Genomic DNA, 18,638 nt, shown 5'->3' with positions numbered 1-18,638 from the left:
TTCTGTCTGCATAGTCCTGAGAAATGCGGACCTGCGATGTTTACACTTCCGATTATCTATATGCTGTTGTTTATAGCATGGATTTTTAATCGTCATTTTTAAAGTTTGTTGTATCTTTTGTTTTCAAATAATGTACCGTTTATTTGTCGTACTGTTCATTATATTATGTAATATTTGTACTGTCAGTATTAAATGTCGTATTATTTGTCGTACTGTAGTTTAATTATCCATATAATATTTTGTGTGTTTTCTGCCAGTTAAATATTTATTTCACTGTGCATTAAATATTTTTTAAGGTTATTATCGGTAATTTCGTTCGCGTACAGTATATTTATTATGTATGTGTTTTTTTAACCACTCATGTAAATAAATTTTCACCATTAACACAACAAAAAACAAAAAGAAAAAATTAACTTTGACTGTTGAATTTTCACTTTAACTGCTACGTTAATGCCTGAACAGTCAGTTGACAGTCAAACCCGCTGATAGTGCAATTCTCCGTGTTTTGTACCATCAATCAAATCAATCTTTTGCATTTCAAAATTCCAAGATTTTTTTTCTAGAAGTCTTCTGAACATCACATGATCAAAAGAAACTCAGCACTGCACAAAAATCAGGTACGCTCAACTATCTCCTACACGAACAGTCCTTAACTAGGGTTTTTGTTTTTTTTCAGGAGAACAAGTTTTTTTGAGACCTCAAATGGATTTCATGGATCTCCATATATCTCAAAGTACCACCATACAAATTTTCAAACTTCAATTCGCTCAGACGCACAGTCAGCGGCTCAAACAGTCAACAGACGACCAGTTTGACCGAAAAGTCAACAGACAGTCAAAAATGAAATTTTTTGTCAACATCCATATTTTGTCAAAAGATTCATCATTTGATCATGGGTTGATCATAATTCATCAAGGAAAGATCAAAAATCAACAAAACCCTAAGTTTCAAAAATAGGGTTTTCTCCTAAAAAGTCAACTGAACTTTGACTGACCATAACTCTCTCCTCATTCATTCAAAAAATTCCAACCAAAGCTTGTTTTGAAGGAAATTTAATTATATTTCAAATGCAATTGGTCCCATGGTCATTGGATTCACCATTTGAAAAGTATGAGCTCAGACATTACAGGTCATTTTCAAAGTCAACAAAAAGTGGTTTTTTGTCAAAGGCCATAACATCAAGATAACTTCTCCAAATGAAAAAAAGTTTCCAAAGTGGCTTGTAGAGGACATCTTGAGGTTTCTAAAAAGTACAAGAACTCCTTCATATGATAAAAATTGAGGGATTTATGCCTTGTTGAAGTTGGCTATTTTTTGGGAAAATGCATGAAATCAACATTGATCAAAAATGTTTTTTTTCCAAAAGGGGCCAAGTTTACATGATCCAAACATGTTCCCAATAATGTTAAGGGCCTCCCATGACCAACCTAAGGCCCATAACTTTTTATTTCTTTTTTTGGTTTAATTTTATTACATTTAAAATTAAATTGAAAAAGAAATGGTGCAAGACAATGTTATGTAGCTTTGATCTTAAGCATGAGTCATCAAGAATCATTCAAAGCTCTGCCCCAAAGAGATGGTACAGCAGAAGGTTGAAGAAAATTAAGCCATGGTTGCTTGAATTCAAAGCTACATATTATTAAAAAAGTCAAAAATTCAACAAAGCCATCAAAGCTTCTTAGCTTAGTTTTTAAGTACTTCTATGGCCTATAAATGAAGTAGAATACTTCATTAATGAAAGAGACACGAACTCAGAACCATTGCTATGCTTGTAACACACTTGTAACACACTTCATTATAGACTAATTTTGTACATATTTAGAATATTTTTCTCTTTCAGTTTTAATTATTTGTATAATTGTTTATATAATTATATGTTAATTTAACTTATTAATTTTCAAAACAACTTCAAAAAAATCAAAAAAAATTAATTTTTATTTTAAAATTAATTAACAAGCAATATGAACATATTTTAGACTTAATTTTTTAGGTTTAAATTTTATTTCTAATGCATAACATTTTAATTAAATTAATTATGCATTAATTCTAATTAAAATCAACCATCCAAAAAACCAAAAAATATTTCTTTTATCTTATTGCAATTTAAATTCCTAGATAAAGTGTATAGGTTGTCAAATTCATGTAAATAGCGTAGTTTACATTTCCCGCACAATCGATGTAATAGCGTAGATTTACTTTCCGCATTTTACATTTCCGCATTTTAATTCCAGTACATATAAAACTGCGTGTATGTCAAAGATAAAAACCGAAGCGTTAGATCACTAACTTCAAAGATAAAAATATCTGAATCAAAACACAATCACACTTGCACCTCTTAGGGTAATCCCTCTGTTACTCTTTTCAAAAATCCAAATTCTACTGTTTCAAATGCAAAATCGAACCTTTGTTTACATCCGGTAAAAGGAGAATTTTCTAAAGGAAATAGGAAAGGACCTTATATACTTAGGGTAGACCTCCTAATTGCTTGCTCAAATCAAAACAAACAAATGTCTCATATATCATTGTTTTTCAAAATAAAACTTTCAAAAAAGACAATACTTGGTATATATCCAAACAAGGATCATTACGAAGTTAACGTTCTTTTTTTCAAAACATCCTTCAAAAGGTAAAACACTTTGTATACATCCGCACAAGGATCATTATAAAGTCAATTTACAAAATGAATTTTAAGACCACATACAAGCATTTCAAGGCAAGACAAATGATTCAAAACAAGTGAGCTAAGTAATTAAGAGCCCATGGATAACCATGGATACAAAGGGTGCTAATACCTTCCCTTTGTATAACCTACCCCCTTACCCAAAATCTCTTAAAGGTCTTTTTCTGTTTCTTTTATAAACCTTTCCTTAATTGGATAAAATAAAAGTCGGTGGCGACTCTCTGATTTTCAAAACTCAAAAACAAAAGAAGAGTCAGTTCGTATCTCTCACACGAGAGGTAGTAAAAAACCGAGCGCACGACACACGCTATCATGTAAATATGATTTATCTCCAGGACTTAACTGTGCTTTGGTTGTTTAAGCCAAAATTTTCCAAAGGGGGGATTGTTAGTTCCATGGTTTTTGTAATTGGCATAATTTTACTAAAACATGGTTCTTATCTGATATTGAGAAAGATGATGTAATATCTTATCCTACTGTCATAACAGGTTCTGCTTTTATGTGTATTTTGACAAATCTTCTGCCAAATATGTTGTGACATTCTATGCCATAACATCTTGACATTCCAGACTGGTTTTTTAACCTTGAAAGATTTGATTGAAAAATATGAAAATCTAGAATATTCAAATAATCATTACAGGTGCAGGCAATCAAGGGATGATTAGGACAAATGCATATTAGTCTCTGTTTTTAGAAAAAGAATCTTTGAGATTTCTTTTAGAAAACTAAGATATGATTTTATTTTATTTGTTCCTAATTTGTGAAAAGATCTTGCCGTTGTTTTCAGAAAGGAGAAGATTAGATTCAGTTTAAAGTCCAAGCCCATTCTGCAAGAGTCTATAAAAAGGAACTTGGGAAACATATTTTGCCAAGCATTCACATAAGGGAAACCGTGGGTGCAATAAGGGTTGTTATTTTGGGAGTCTCTCAAGTTTTCGTTTGTTCTTTTCTTTTGTGTCACTCATGTATCTTATGATACATTGAGGTGGACGTGTGTTCTCACTCTTGAAGCTTTTAAGCAAGAGAATTTAGTATTGTTCTTAATCAAAGCTTTTAAGTAAGATCAAGTATTGTTCTTAGTTAGGGTTCTTAACTAAGTATTTTTATTGGAAAGTGTAATCTTTCTATTTGGGTTCCCTTGGTCACATGGTGTGTAACTCTTTTATCATCACAGTGATTAGAGGTGGGATGTCGACTTCTCAAGTCTAGATGTCGACTTCTAGGCAGAAGTAGCGTTGGGTAGTGATTAGGAGAGAAGTTGTGAACAAGGGTGTTTAGGCTTTAAACTAATACTGCTGATAGTGGACTTCCTTCATGGTTTAGTAGCCCCCAAATTAGGTGTTGTTGCACTTAGTTGGATTAACAATTCATTGTGTTATTTATCATTCTGCAATTTATTTTCCACTTTTTATAAGTGTGATGCAAGTTAGCTGATGTTATAACATATGTCTTGACATTTGTTGTAAGTGCCAGAATTTCACTTATTACCTATAAAACAAGGTTCTACATTCTCCCCCGTTTTGACGATGACATCGTGTCTCTCAGGGAAGGTGGTAAAAGAAAAAAATAGACAAGATGCATCAGGAGTGGCAAAACTCCTCCTGAGTTAGATAAAATATCTTCCCTCCCCCTGAGAGTATACTTCTACCCCTTTGTCATAATTAAAGAGACGGGTAAAAGATGCAATAAATATGCAAATATGATGTCAAAATCATACTAAGCATGTGATTAACGAGTATGGGTATTTATAGAAAACATTCCTTAATGGAAGATAAGAATAACATATGTCAATGAAAATATTCCCTTAATGATTATCAAAGTTCTCGAAGGAACAAAAACAGCGAGGAAGATCAAGGAAAATAAAGTGAAAATGAACTTCAGAAGTGAAATGGATTTCACAAGTTCAAATCCTTTATTCTTGATGTTTTGAGCATTCAATAATAAAGTTGTGATGACGATGTTGTTGCCGATGTATTGGAGATTAATCTCTGAAAGATACTCTTAAATTAAAGTTTTAGATCTATAGATTGATTTCTCCAATTGTCATGAATCTTTCTTCAATTAAAGGTTTGATTGTCTTTATTGGAACCATTTGCACCATTTCAAAATCTTCTTGACTGAAATTGGCGAAAATAAATTGATAGTTGATTTTCTCTAAACTTGAAAAACCCTCATATTCATTAATCATCGAATCAGAATCATAACTATCAACAAAAACTTCATATCTGTCTTCATTTTCATCCCTTGGGGATTGATAGACTCTCGATTCCATGTTATGAAACATGATATCCTTTGAAAAAGAAGGAAGAAAATCTTAAACTCTACTGTATTGATTAGCATAAAATATTACAAATAGGAAAGTTAAGTACAAGTGGTTATCCTAAGCCTATTTATAAACGCTAATTGTTAACTAAGTTACTTCAAAGACAAGACAAGAGGGGCGAGGGGTTAATTGTGACGTTCAAAAAATTTAGAAATGGTTTATAATTTTTTTTTATATTAAAATATTTATTTTTAGCATAAATAAGAAATCTGAGATAGAGTAGAGAAAAGATAGAAAGGAGAAAAGAGAGATAAGCAGCAGAATAATGAAAAGTTAAATAAGCTACAAAAATTACAAATTATAGAAAATAAAGAGAGAAGGGATAGAGAGATCATAATAGAGAATTATATTGGTTCGGCCAAACCATTTGGCATACTCTAGTCCCCTAGAGTTTTCTCTTGAGATTTTCATTAAAATTTACCTTGAGCTTTTCAAAAGATCACCCCAATAACCTTACACAAACAAACACGGCTTTTATACAGACTCAACTCAAAATAAAGCCACATATTTTTATAGGTTTGGCTCACAACTTTCATCAGAGCTTTTATACAAGGAGCTTGGTCATGTTGGTGGTATCGTTCCACTTGACACATCATCAAGGAAACAGTTGAAAATATTCATCAAGACCCACTAGCTGGTGGATCTTAAAACCGAGGAAGAGAGGAAGGCTATCTTTGGGAAATGTCATGGACATCTTACTTCCTTTGTTGTTGCTTGAATAATTACTTTTTTGATGCCTTCCTTATTGGTTATAAAGATGCGATAAAGAGTGAGGAAGCAATGCAACATATGAAAAAGGATCTCTGAGCTACCACTCTTTTGGTTGAGTATTTCAAATACTCCGTCTACTGGGGGAGCATCTACTTCACGCACATCAATCAGGTCGACTATTTGGATTACTTCTCCCTTAGTTCAAGTGGAAGTTCAAGTTTCTCCTAACTGGTCCATGATAGATGATGGTCTACACTTGTCGCAACAGGGAGGGCGGGGGAGGTCTGGATTCTAGTCCTTAACTTTAAGAAATTAATGTTGAAAGGCTGCTTCACAAGTGTCCCCGACTGAGGTCTGTGGAGGAGCATGTTTTAGTTCCAACTAGGCTACCTCTTGTGATGCTAGATTCCCACTCTAATGAAAATTTTATTACTTCTCTAATAAGCCTAAAGAAGTTTTCTAGAGTGAGATGGAGGATTTGGCATACCATATCTACCGTCATAGCCTTTGGAGCTGCCAGGTGCTAGAAAGTCTTCCAACAAGAACGTATTTGGAGGGAGAAATAAGCGCTCAACTGGTGGGTCAAATCCCTTACCGTTGAAAAAATGATGTCTAAAATATATTCGGGAAGCGTCTTCCTTATTTATTGGTATAGAGATTTTCATGGAACCTTTTGTGTATCCCGACACTCTGGTTGAGAAAGTGAATTTACTTGCTCAAGAGGTAATGAAGAAGAATTAGGCTTTAGCTTCCGCACATGCTTGGATCCTAAGGTGCAAGTTTCTATTGATGAAGCAAAATAATTCTTGGATCCCACTTGAAAATTATAGAAGAGCTCGAGGTGTCTTTGAAGTTGAGGACAACCTTCATGATATGCGTCTCAAGATCCTTGCCTTGTCCAAGGAGATATCTAAATTATTGAAGGAAAGTTACTTTATCACTCAAAACTCTTTTGAAAGTGCCCTGAAGAAGGTGAAATATTTTTATTCTACTGGACCGATCTGTTGAGAGAAAGTCTGTATTGACTAGGCCATTGAAGACAAAAAAAAGTGGTTTCATTGGTGGAATAGTCATGTGTATGTGTATTTTTTACCGGCTTAGTTGTACCTGACATATGTGAATCCAATAAATAGGTAATCATTATCGTTCTTTCTCTGCAATGTACATTTTAGTTTGTTACTTACCATTGTTTTTACCATTTTATGAAATATTGCTTTTAGTTTTGAGTTTGTTTCTCTAGGGCACAACTTTTCCTATGAGGTCGCGCTTGAAGTTTTATTAGACTTCTCTAAGGACCGTGTCTTGACAAAGGTCAGTACCCCTCCTATTCCGCTAGATGGAAACTTGGTGTGAGGATGACGTATGGTAGATTCACCACTACCTCAAGAGAGGCTAGATATACCAATAGGGGGAGCCTATATTTTCCACATTGTCGTCTGCTTTCATTGTGTGTGTGCATTGACCTTGTGGAAATTTAATTGCTTTAGTAATACACATTTATGACAACACTCTTGAGTCTTTGTGATGAGGCTTTGATCATACACTGACGATGTTTGTGACAATACCACAAGCTCATCGTCACCTTTCATAATTACAAGAAAAAGATAGTTTGTATTGATTTTAACGGGAAAAAATCTCATTGGATCAAAAGACAAAATTATTCACGACTTCGTTTTATTTTGGATGAATAGTTAAAAGATTCGATCTTATACGATTAAATTTATATGGTTTAATTTAAATAATTTTTGAATATCTAAATTTTTTATCAGTATTAATATTATAAAATATTATAAAATAATAGATTTGAACTAATATATGATATATAATATTAAAAATTTAAATTGCAAAATTGCAATGAAGGATTATATTTGAAACAAATAAATAATGAAAATTAAGTAATTAATTAAACTAATAAATAGTATTTAATATCAACTTATAATAATTTAATATAATATATCATATATGAACCAATAAATTAATAAGATATATGCATGAGGTTTGATTATGTTGGGATAGATTTTGAAAAATCAAGCTCAAATTTAATTTGATCGGTGGGGATTTTATAAGTTTTTGTGGTTTTTGCTTTTTTTTAGACCGACTTACTCCCTCCGTTTTTTATTATAAGTCATTTTAGACTTTTCACACAGTTTAAGAAAAATAATAATTGTTATATGAAAACAAGAAATTACAAAGGTTGTTACAAAATTATCCTTCATTAATGACATGTGGAAGATAAATTTATATAATCGTAAGGAGAGAGAATAATAAATATTTAAGGATATAATATAAAAAACAGCATTAATTATTCATTAGAATTATAAAGCGACTTATATTTAAATACAATTTATTTTCCAAAACGACTTATAATAAAAAAGGAAAAAGGAGGAAGTATATTTTTTATCGGATCGATTTGAATTTGAGCACTTATATCATTATACCGCCAATATCAATGGATAGATATTAATATTTTTTTTTTCATATTAAGATATGCCTTTTTTCATAATCATTTAATTAATTTTTTTTCTCTGTTCCAAATTTCATTTGCTGTTCCATCATTTAATTAACTGTAGGCTTAAATATTTTTGTAATATTTATCATTAGTGAAACTGGATTTTAATCCTTTTATATTTCAATTCGGTTTTTCTTTTTGAGAAATAAATTCTCCTTAATTTTCTTAGGAATTAAACGTGACATCAAAACTGTTCACAAAGTCACGGAGATATTTAAGGAACTATTTTGAAATATTTAAAAAATCCAAGGCATTTTTGAAAACCCTTCAAATAGTCAAATATCAACAACCGGTACAAGTTTTTAAACTCTTGAGTCTCTAACTCTATCAACTATACCGAGTCAAGAAAATACCCTAATAGCAAGTAGATACTACACTATTTACTTCACGCTTGAGAGTGAATTTTCAACTGGTTTAGCTTCAAATTGCAACCAAATTGTTAGCTCGAAGAAGATGGAGAAACGTGTGAGTGTGGTTGCCACAAATAAGACAACAAAGGTAAGGAAAGAATTACATATCCACCATGATATTGCCTTCTCTATTCTTTCAAAATTATCTATTAAATCTTTGAAACGATTTGAATGTGTATGCAAGTCATGGTCTCTCTTGTCCGATAACCACTATTTCATGAGAACCTACCGCGAGAGTTTATTCACAAAGTATCATTCTTATTATGATGATGCATGCGTCCTCCTTCATCCACTTTATAATTCTTATCACAATCATAGATTTGGGTTGTATCCTCTATATGATGAGAGGTTTGTGAGTAATGTCAAAATAGATAAGCCATATTGTGATTGTGGTTTTAGTATTTTAGGTTCGGGTAGTGTTCATGGAATTTTTTGTTTGTCTTTTATATACGAAAAGGATATTATATTGTGGAATCCGTGTACTAAGGAATTTAAACTCATTCCTCGTGGCATTAATCATCGCAAATGTTATCAAAATGGTTATCTTAATTGGGGATTTGGTTATGACTCTGTCGATGATGACTATAAAGTGACATGCATTTATCAGCCGCCAGTAGAAGACGAAGAAGTATATTGTGAACCCTTGGTATGTGAAATATATAGTTTAAGAAATAACTTTTGGAAAAAATTTGATGTTGATAAGAAACATAGTCTTAATTTTTGGAGCAATGAACAAGTGTACATCAATGGATTGTCTCACCGGGTGTGTAAAGTTGCAACACATAAATGTAATGAATCATATGTGTTGTCATTTGACTGGCACCGTGAGGTTTTCACTACAACACCTATACCATTTGACATAGAAGATATTATTGATTTTCTTAATGGGTGGAGACACTTGGTGTTATTAAATGGGTCTACTGCTTTGATATTAAATTCCACAAGGACGTCTACATTTCACATTTATATCCTGGGTGAATTTGGCGTAAAAGAATCATGGACTAAAATCTTCACTATAGAATCTTTCCCGAATCTTAAGTATCCAATTGGAATGGGAAAAAGGAGTGATATGTTGCTTAAGAAAAAAGACGGTGGACTAGTTTGGTTCGATTTAGTTACTCAAAAGATTACCGATCTTAACATTACAACTAAGAATGTTAGTTGTAATATATTAATTCATAAAGAAAACCCTATTAGCCTTGTTGCATATCAAGGAAAAAGTATTTAACATTTTTTTCTTTTTATTTCTTTCAAGAAGATATTATCAAGTAGTTTCTAGCCTATTTTGAAGGTTTAGTCTTGCTATATGAGCAAAGCAAACTAATAAGAATTCTTTATCAAAGAGGTGTGCTTTTGCTTCTAATTTACATGATTATTATTTAGTTTTAGGTTTAAGTTTGATTTTGAATTTGCTAATTCGTATTGGTAGTCTAGTTTTCCAATGAGTTTGTATACTTGCTGAAGACTATGAGTGAGTAATGTGTTCTTTTCTTTTCTTTATGCATTTGGGTCTCTTAGAGTGTGTTTGGATAGAGTATTTTAACGAAGGAAAGTAATTTTTTGAGGGAATTTAAAATGATTTGACCAAAATTCATTGTTTGGATACAAAAATGAAGAATTGTTAAAATGATGAAAATTTTTGGAGTATTTCATATAAGTTAAATTCAATCATTTTGAAATGACACCAAAAACCAAAGAATTTGAAATTCCTCTCATGTTCCATAGAATGTATTTGTTATTATTATTTCTTCAAATTTTACAAATTGGTCCTCATATTTTCCAAAATTATAAAATTGACCCCAAAAATTTTCAAAAAATTGCAAATTGGTCCTTACTAATTTGCAAAATTTACAATTTGGTCCTTCAAATTTTTAAAAATTGCAAATTAGTCCCTACTTTTTCATTTTTTAATTTGGTCCAAAAAATTTAAATTTTATAAAAAATGACACCAAAAATCTAACAATGAATTATCTTAATACTCCATCCAAACAAATTAATTTAAAAATGAGTGGATTTGAATTGAATCATTTGAATTGCTTTGAATTTTAAATTGCTTTAAATTTTCTAATTACCTCATCCAAACACACTCTTAAGGTTTGAATGAAAACAACTGGTTAACAATATGAGAGAGATCATCTTTGTATACATGCAAATGAAAAAGGATGAAAGGTTTTCTTTTACTTTAGTTGAAAATAAGACTGCTAATCAAGTCGATCTGCTCATTTTATATTTTATCAACATAAAATAAAATTGCTCTCAGATCAAATTAAACATCATTAGTTTAACTTAAATTTACAATACAAAATATGTTGTCTTTTTTAACATTAGCTACTTAAAAAGTGTTTCTCAACGAGTGTTAAGTACAGTATTTTTTTGTAAATTATTTAGGGCTTGGCGTAGTACTGCAAAACAAGTTATTTAGCTCAGTCATCTTCGGCTATGTATTCTAGTTAGTACTATATTTTTTATTCAATCCCAATTTATTATTACTAAGAATGAAATGTAAGTATTTGGGCCACTTGTAAAGCCCAAGATCAAAGGCGCGGAGGCAAGAGTAAATAAAGCGAACTTAAAAAAAAAAATAGGTACACTTTCATGTTCATCTGAATCTGAAGTAGATAACACCACCCTCTAATCCATAACACGCTGTGTCCGCGCAAACGGTTTTAATCCTTCTCAATATTTATAGTTAAAGACGCCTCATTCTTAGGCTTTCAAATCAATTCTCACTTTCACATCAATTTTCATTCTCTCACTGACTTGTATGTTGTAGTGCTAACCTTGTAGGTCAGTCTCTTCTTTGTAGTACCAAAAACTTACTTCACCGTGCTAAGGTTCTATTTCACCAGTCACCGAATAATTTTGGTTCCATAACGCAATAGTGACACCATCTGTGGGAAACAAAATATGATTCCTCTGTATTTCCATGTTCAAATATCCTCTGATCCACATATCCAAATCTCTTTTTCTAGAAGGTCCATATCTCTGTTTCTTGATCTTCTTTCCTGAAGTTTTTTCATCTTCTTCAACCTCTAGCAGATCCATCCTTATACTCGTAACAATGGTGGCATCCAAATTCACTTGATTTGACATTCAACGACAAGCCACTGTTGCAGCTACTAAAGCTCCATTACTTCCTCCTCAAGCAGTAGACGATCCAATCCTAGTAGAATCTCCTTTCAATCCTTCCAAACAAAATCTCGTTCCACCGAGAGGTAGCCAAGGAGAATTCCAAACAATTTCGTTCTTCAGATCGACACAACATTTCCACCAAGGCGAACCATCGCATTGACCCTTGCTACTACCTTAGGTACCTTGATACAAAATGATCACTGGCTTTCAGTTGTTACAAGATGATCATCTCAATAACCCAACAAAATTTTTACAGGATGAGTTCTATGATCAAAAAAAAAATTAAATGGTTTATTGTAAGAATCGAACTCACTTCTTTAAGAGTGTCACACTCTTGAAAATAACAACAGTGGCACAATACGAATACAACTCTTTCCTCGCATATTGTTTTCACTCACAAGGTACTAAGCTAACATTGGTAAAAAGAAAATATTTAGAGAGAGAGAGAAGAGAGATAAATTGAGAAGAAATAGATAAATCATGAATTCTGGTGTCAAATAAAGTGAGAAGAAGGTTCCTTTAAACTGAAAAAAAATTGGATCAAAATGGAAACAATCCATAGATCAAATAAATGATCTAATTGATTAGTTAACCTATTAGGTACTTGCAATAATCAATTATTGCTTCTCAAATTGGAAATTTTAGATATATTACCATTCATTAATAGACTGTCGTAAACAATTATATAAACGATTAGACTTCAAATAATCAATTAGGGCAATTTTCTAATCAGTTAGACATTTCAAAATGTTTTCCCAATCAAGATAATAGTCCTCTAATTAACTAGCTCAGCCTTGAAAAGATTTTAATTTGTTTTGTTATGAAAATAAAGGCTTCAAAAAGAGTTTAGAGTGTGTGTGTGTGTGTGTGTGTGTGTGTGTGTGTGTGTGAGATTCTATATTATCTTAGGAATTATTCTCTTACTTTCACAAGATTTTGGTCACTCAGACAGACACGACCAAGTAAGATTTCACACTTCCTTTCTTTCACAACTCGGAAGCATTCAAAATGAATATTTTTCTATATGTATCACTCATATAAGCACTTTGCCAATCTTGAATATTTTTACTTGATACAACTTGATATATCTTAAAGTTAATTGACATCATCAACGAGTTGGAAGGATATCACTACCGACTTCACCAGTCATTAGTGTTGTCATCATTAAAATGCTAGCAAAGTTGTTAACAAGATCACCAGCTTCACACTTGCAATCATAAACATCCACGTACATCGCTTTTATTAAGGTCGACATCCCAAGGACAAACAATCCCTCCAAGGGCACCGTTAAGAGATAGATTGCTGAATTGATGGCAATTAGTAAAGAAGAAAGAGAAACTTTTATCGTGAAGCCCGAAAGATCTATCTTGGGGTTCTTCGACAGTGAGAAAGTTATACCATTTTAGTGTCAAACAAATATGGACAACAATTCCTCGGGAGTGGGTCTATGACTCCACAAAAGTAAAATCCTCAAATATCCAAAACACCTGTTTCAGGTACATTTAAAAGGTCCTAGACCATGCCATTTTTGGCAGAGGGAATTGTAAATTGGTAGCATCCTAGAGAGAGTTATACTTTCTCTACGCCATGGTAAATGAGATATCAGTAAATTTTATTGCCTTATTGGTTGGACACTTTAAAAAAGGTGTCAAGTGCGGTTATTAGGGACATGGTGATAGGGTGATTGATTACCTGCATCGTTTAGCACTTGGGTTATGTCTTTAACGAGGAAAATTTCCTTCCTCTGATGGAAAAAATCTAGAGTAGATATGGAGTTCTCGATAAGCATGGGTATGATAAACCACACTAGGGACACCTTCACTCTAATGGTTCATGAGAGAGCCATAAATCATATGCCAAACACTAGGAAAGTGAGGGTTGATAATAAAAATAATTGGTTGTATGATCAGGGCTCTCATATCCCTGATGATTTGTTAGAGGAGGAGGGCTCCCCGAATATAATACTAACAATGCAATGGAAAATATGGATGAAAGACTTTGCTGCACTACCTCCCCCGCCTACCCATCAAGAAACTAGGAATCCAAGTCATGATCAGGACCAGTGGGAGAGGTTACAAGTTAGGGTGAGAAGATTTATAGTCAAATCTATATTGGAATTGGTATTTAAATTGGAGATTTGATTTTGTGTTCTTACCATACGCTTGGTGTCGAACGAGTACCGGGAGAATTGACCCTTAGTTAATCTAAACTAGGATTCCAATATAAGTACCGATGATAATACTTTCATGAGCTTTTATATATTGTTGGCTTTGTTAAAATTCTATCAATGCAATCCAAATTTTTTGAGGACAAGCAATGGTTCAAGTTTTGGAGGATTTGATAAGTAGTTTTGTAGACTTTTTAAGTAGATATTTTGGTAAAATTCTTGTTACTTTAATCTCTACTTTTGCTACTTTTACGCGTGTTTGTGTGTTTTCTCTACCTTCTAGAAAAAAAGGATCGTCAGGAACAAAGTTGAAGCCTAAGAAGAACAAAGGCATCAAAGCCATAAAGAGGGAAAATTGGCAATACAAAATCAGCAGCCACTATGATATGGACGTAGCCCTTGCTATGGGCTGCAGTGGCCACCAACACGCTCACATATGTGAGAGCAGAGGCTACTACGATATGACTGTAGCCCCGTCTACAGGTTGTAGTAGCCCTAGTATTTGTGCGAAATTTTTTTATTCCAAAATGATTTACTACCTTTTCTTATTCTAAAGGTCCAAATGCTTAAGGTAACGGTTCTTGAATGAAATCAACTCAAATTGAAGGTTTTCATCATCATTTCGAAGCCTATAAAAGCTTAGGTTTTAGAAATAATAACATAGACATTATCTTAGAATTCAATGTTATAATTTTAGTACTTTATCTTCCTGCATTTTCCTTTTCATTTTCTTCTTGTTGTTATTGCTGTTGTTGTATCGAATGAAACTCTCCATTGGAATGTTCTATTAAAATCATTTTTTGCTTATTTTAGCTTTTAATATATCATTATTATTATTATTATTATTATTATGTTAATGTATTTTTTGAATTTTCACTATTTTAATGATTACCACATCAGAGTAGTCTCCTAGGGACTAAGGGTCATAAGGACTGTCTTATGACAAGTCTCATGTAAACTCTATGTAATTCTGATATGAGAAACAAAACCTAAATTTATTTTGAAGTACTATAAATCTTTGAACTTAGTTTTTCCAAAAGTATAAATATTTTAGATGTCTTTCATGTTGAACAAGTGACTTCAAGCACAAGAAGGGGGGTTGTGGTATTTAAAATTCGTGATTGCTTTAGTATTTTTTCTCAATTACACTTTAAATAGTGTGAGTACTTTCTTAAGGATAGAGTAAATATTAGCAAAAAATAAAGACAGTAAAAAAATATTAAAAAAATAAAAAAGGTTAAGGGTTAGAGAGATTGCCCCAGATATTTATCTAGGTTTGGCCGATCGTTGACCTACTCTTCTCTCGAAGAAATCTTCGTCAAATTTTGACTATAAAATTTGAGCTTTTACTAGTTATACCCACAAACTTTAATACAATCTGATCTTGAGATTCTACTGGCTTATCCCCAACCAAAGATATATTTTACCCCATGCTAAGCTAACAAATCGTTTAGAGGTGTTTAGGTTTATCTCAATAACCAAACAAAAAATTTCCTGGAAAAGTTCAAGAAACCAAAACTAAGATTTTATGATTGTTTTATCTCACAAACCAAACTCAATCTCTCAAGAGTATCACACTCCTAAGAATTAAAACAATAGCATGACCAATACAATATCTTCCTCACAAGTAATATTTCACTCAAAATCACCAAAGTAAACTAAGCGAAAGAAAAATTATTTCTAGAGAGAGAAAATAGAGAGATAAACTTCAAAGAAATGTAAAGCTTCAAAAAACTATGTGAGGAGGCGACTCTCCTTTATATAGGAGAAGGAAAAGCCAAAATATGAAAAGATCCATGGGAGAAATTGAAGATCCACTCGATTGTCTTAATGCTCAATCAATTGGATAATCCATTTTGAATCAATTTTTCCATGCCCAATATGGAAAGATTTGATAGAGAGTCTTTACAAATCATTAAGATGTTGGCCTAATTGTTTGATTAATTATTTAGGCCTTCTTCAATCGATTGTCTTAATGCCCAAATCGATTGGTTAGGTAGAAAAAATATTCAATCGATTGAGTTAGGTCTCTAATCGACTGGGTAGTTCAAAAATATCTTTCAAAAGAAAGTGGAAAATTTCTTAATCGCTTAGCTCGGTCTTGAAAAAAAATTTAAGATATAAAAACATTTGAAAAATATTTGTGTGTGTGTGCGTGAACACGTGTGTGTAAGGAAATTGCCTTAGTACTTAGAAGTTACTTCCTTACTTTTAAAAAAATATGGTCACTCAGACAGACACGACCTATAAAGCTTTCACACTTTCTCCTTTTCATTATTTTGAGGTTTCCAAGATTCTTTGCCATATACATCGATTACGTAAACACTTCAATCTTGGATTTATTTTCGTGACGAGCTTGAGATATTTTTCTAGTTAGATCGCCATCATCAAAGAGTTAGAAGTTATTGCCACTGACATCTATTGATGTTATCGTCATCAAAACTTCAAAAAGGATCATTTGGTGGATTATCAACTTTATACCTACAAACACATAGATCCACAATTCATATGCTGAAAAGGTACAAATTAATATGCGGATGCAAATTAAGGACAACTAAGTTTGAGGTGAGGAAATGTCCCAAAGCTTAGTTGAGAAAATCTCACTATAATAGCTGTGCAAAAATCGATATTAAACAAATAAGCTACGTCATAAAAAATGGGTAGGTTATTAATTTAAGATAGGATAACAGGCTGACGAAAATAAGTGTTGTCTAAATATCTCTATTTTCTATAATTTGCTTGTTTCCGGTATTGAGTTTATGAGTTTATGTGAGTCCGTTTGATATATAAATCAATTACCCTAGGTCATATTTTAAGCAATATATAAATTACTAAAAATCATTTTCCTAAACTCAAATTAGGTCGCTTTAGCTAAACATAGAAGTGATAAAATCCATTACATAGAAAATTGGTCCTTTTTGGAACAATATATCTTTTATACTACTTCGGTATTGTCATATACTTGCGGCGTATCACTGATTTGAAGAATTTGGGAAGTGCTCCTCTACCACTATTTCCTAACTTCCTTGTATTGCTCTAGCTGCTTTTCGATTTGCTCTAGCTGTCATCACGATCTCCGAATCAAAAGGTAAGAACGTCGATCAAGAACCTCACATACACAATTAGAAAATAATTTAGTAGCATTGTACCAAATAAAAAAAGAACTAAAAATGAAATAAATTTAAATAAACAGGAAAAACTAATTGAGTTAAATTAAATTAAATTAAATTAAATAAAAAATAAAAAAAATTAAAACAAATAAATTGCCTTGTTGAAATAATTCATCAATCCTTGTCAACAACGCCAAAACTTCATGAAGATTTAGCAAGTGTACTAAAACTCGTTGCAAGTGATAAATGTTTGTATCCGCATGGATTGTTTTATTTTAACAAAAAATATAAGTACTTGAATAGTAAAATTGGGGGCTTTTCTTAAGAGTTGGTTGAAACGAAAAATAAATAAAAGTTGGAAAATTATTAGATTAATAAAGCGATTGGGCCTTGTTTCGAATCCCATGTATTTTACTGTCTATTTTTCCTAAATTGAGTTATGAGAAATTACGATGATTTTTTAGCACAACCGTTATACCCAATCCCTTGGTGTATAATTCATTATTTTATATTACAACTCCTATATTTCTTATGTCACCTCAAAGTTAAAACAGGAAAAATGGTACATTAAATCTAGTTTAGATTCATATATTTAGGGTCAGTAATCCCTAAAAATATTGGTTCGATATATGAGTTCGTCAGCACATACAAAGCTTTAAACACAAGATTAACTGAATAACAATACTGATATACCAATTCATGAAAATAATACAAACATATGTTCCAACAGGTCCATATAGGTTCATCTAACAAGTCCTAATCAATAAAAACTAAAGACGCATTCATGCTTCAACACAATTTTGGCTCGTGTTTGTGACAGAGTGAATGTTATGCAATACTTCGAGAATGACATGGTTTTGAGAAACTCTAACGCATTTGAGTGAAAAATATTCTTCGAGTGTTGTAGAGAGACCCATAAGAATTGATTGAGAATAACAATATGATTGGCCAATTGAGTAATCTTTAAAGACATCATGCTCTAGACATAAAGGTGAGTAAGAGAGTCGGGTGAATTCTGCGAAAATAGAATAATAGATGTTGGAATATGCCTTAAAACCTTAGTTGACGAAGAGAAAGAAAACATATTTCGAGATTGTCAAGAATTCAGAAAGCCGAAAAGTAATTTGGTTCTAGTGATTTACGGTATCGGGTTCGGTCAGTTCGGTTCATTGATTCATTCATTAATGTTAGAATATTTTATCTTAATTTGGAGATCATATAAGGTAATATAAAAAGATATTATAAGATATTTATAATATTCTAAAAGATATTATAAGATATATATTTATAATAGTCTAAGAGATATTATAAGATATTTATAATATTTGAGAGATATTATAAGATTATAATAATATATTTTATTCTAACAATTAAGGATATATTTTTGGGATTTGGTATGGATTTGTTGGATTTTGACTATTATAAATATGTATCTCTTCTATTATTATAATGTGACAATCTTAGAGCTTACAGCAACAAGGGAGAATAAGGGTTTAGGAAATTCCAAGGGAAAACTTAGAAAGGCAAAGGTTTTTGGAAAACCTTTGGAGTTATCTAAGGGGATTGGGAAATACTTCTAAACACCTTGGGTTTGAG

The 18,638-nt window shown here is 32.0% G+C and overlaps 1 protein-coding gene across 1 annotated transcript; it reads left to right on the top strand.

Annotated features, from left to right (window-relative positions):
- Positions 1 to 8,676: 8,676 nt before the first annotated feature.
- Positions 8,677 to 9,861, top strand: LOC131626823 (F-box/kelch-repeat protein At3g06240-like). The gene has a single exon (XM_058897663.1). The coding sequence runs from the start codon at positions 8,677 to 8,679 to the stop codon at positions 9,859 to 9,861; it is 1,185 nt and encodes a 394-aa protein (XP_058753646.1).
- Positions 9,862 to 18,638: the final 8,777 nt, after the last annotated feature.

This window comes from Vicia villosa, unplaced genomic scaffold (genome assembly GCF_029867415.1).
Source record: "Vicia villosa cultivar HV-30 ecotype Madison, WI unplaced genomic scaffold, Vvil1.0 ctg.000325F_1_1, whole genome shotgun sequence".
Classification (NCBI taxonomy): Eukaryota; Viridiplantae; Streptophyta; class Magnoliopsida; order Fabales; family Fabaceae; genus Vicia; species Vicia villosa.
This window is presented reverse-complemented; position numbering and strand designations above follow the sequence as displayed.

Coding starts and splice junctions, on each gene's coding strand:
- LOC131626823 (XM_058897663.1), top strand. CDS start 8,677: ATGGAGAAACGTGTGAGTGTGGTTGCCACAAATAAGACAACAAAGGTA.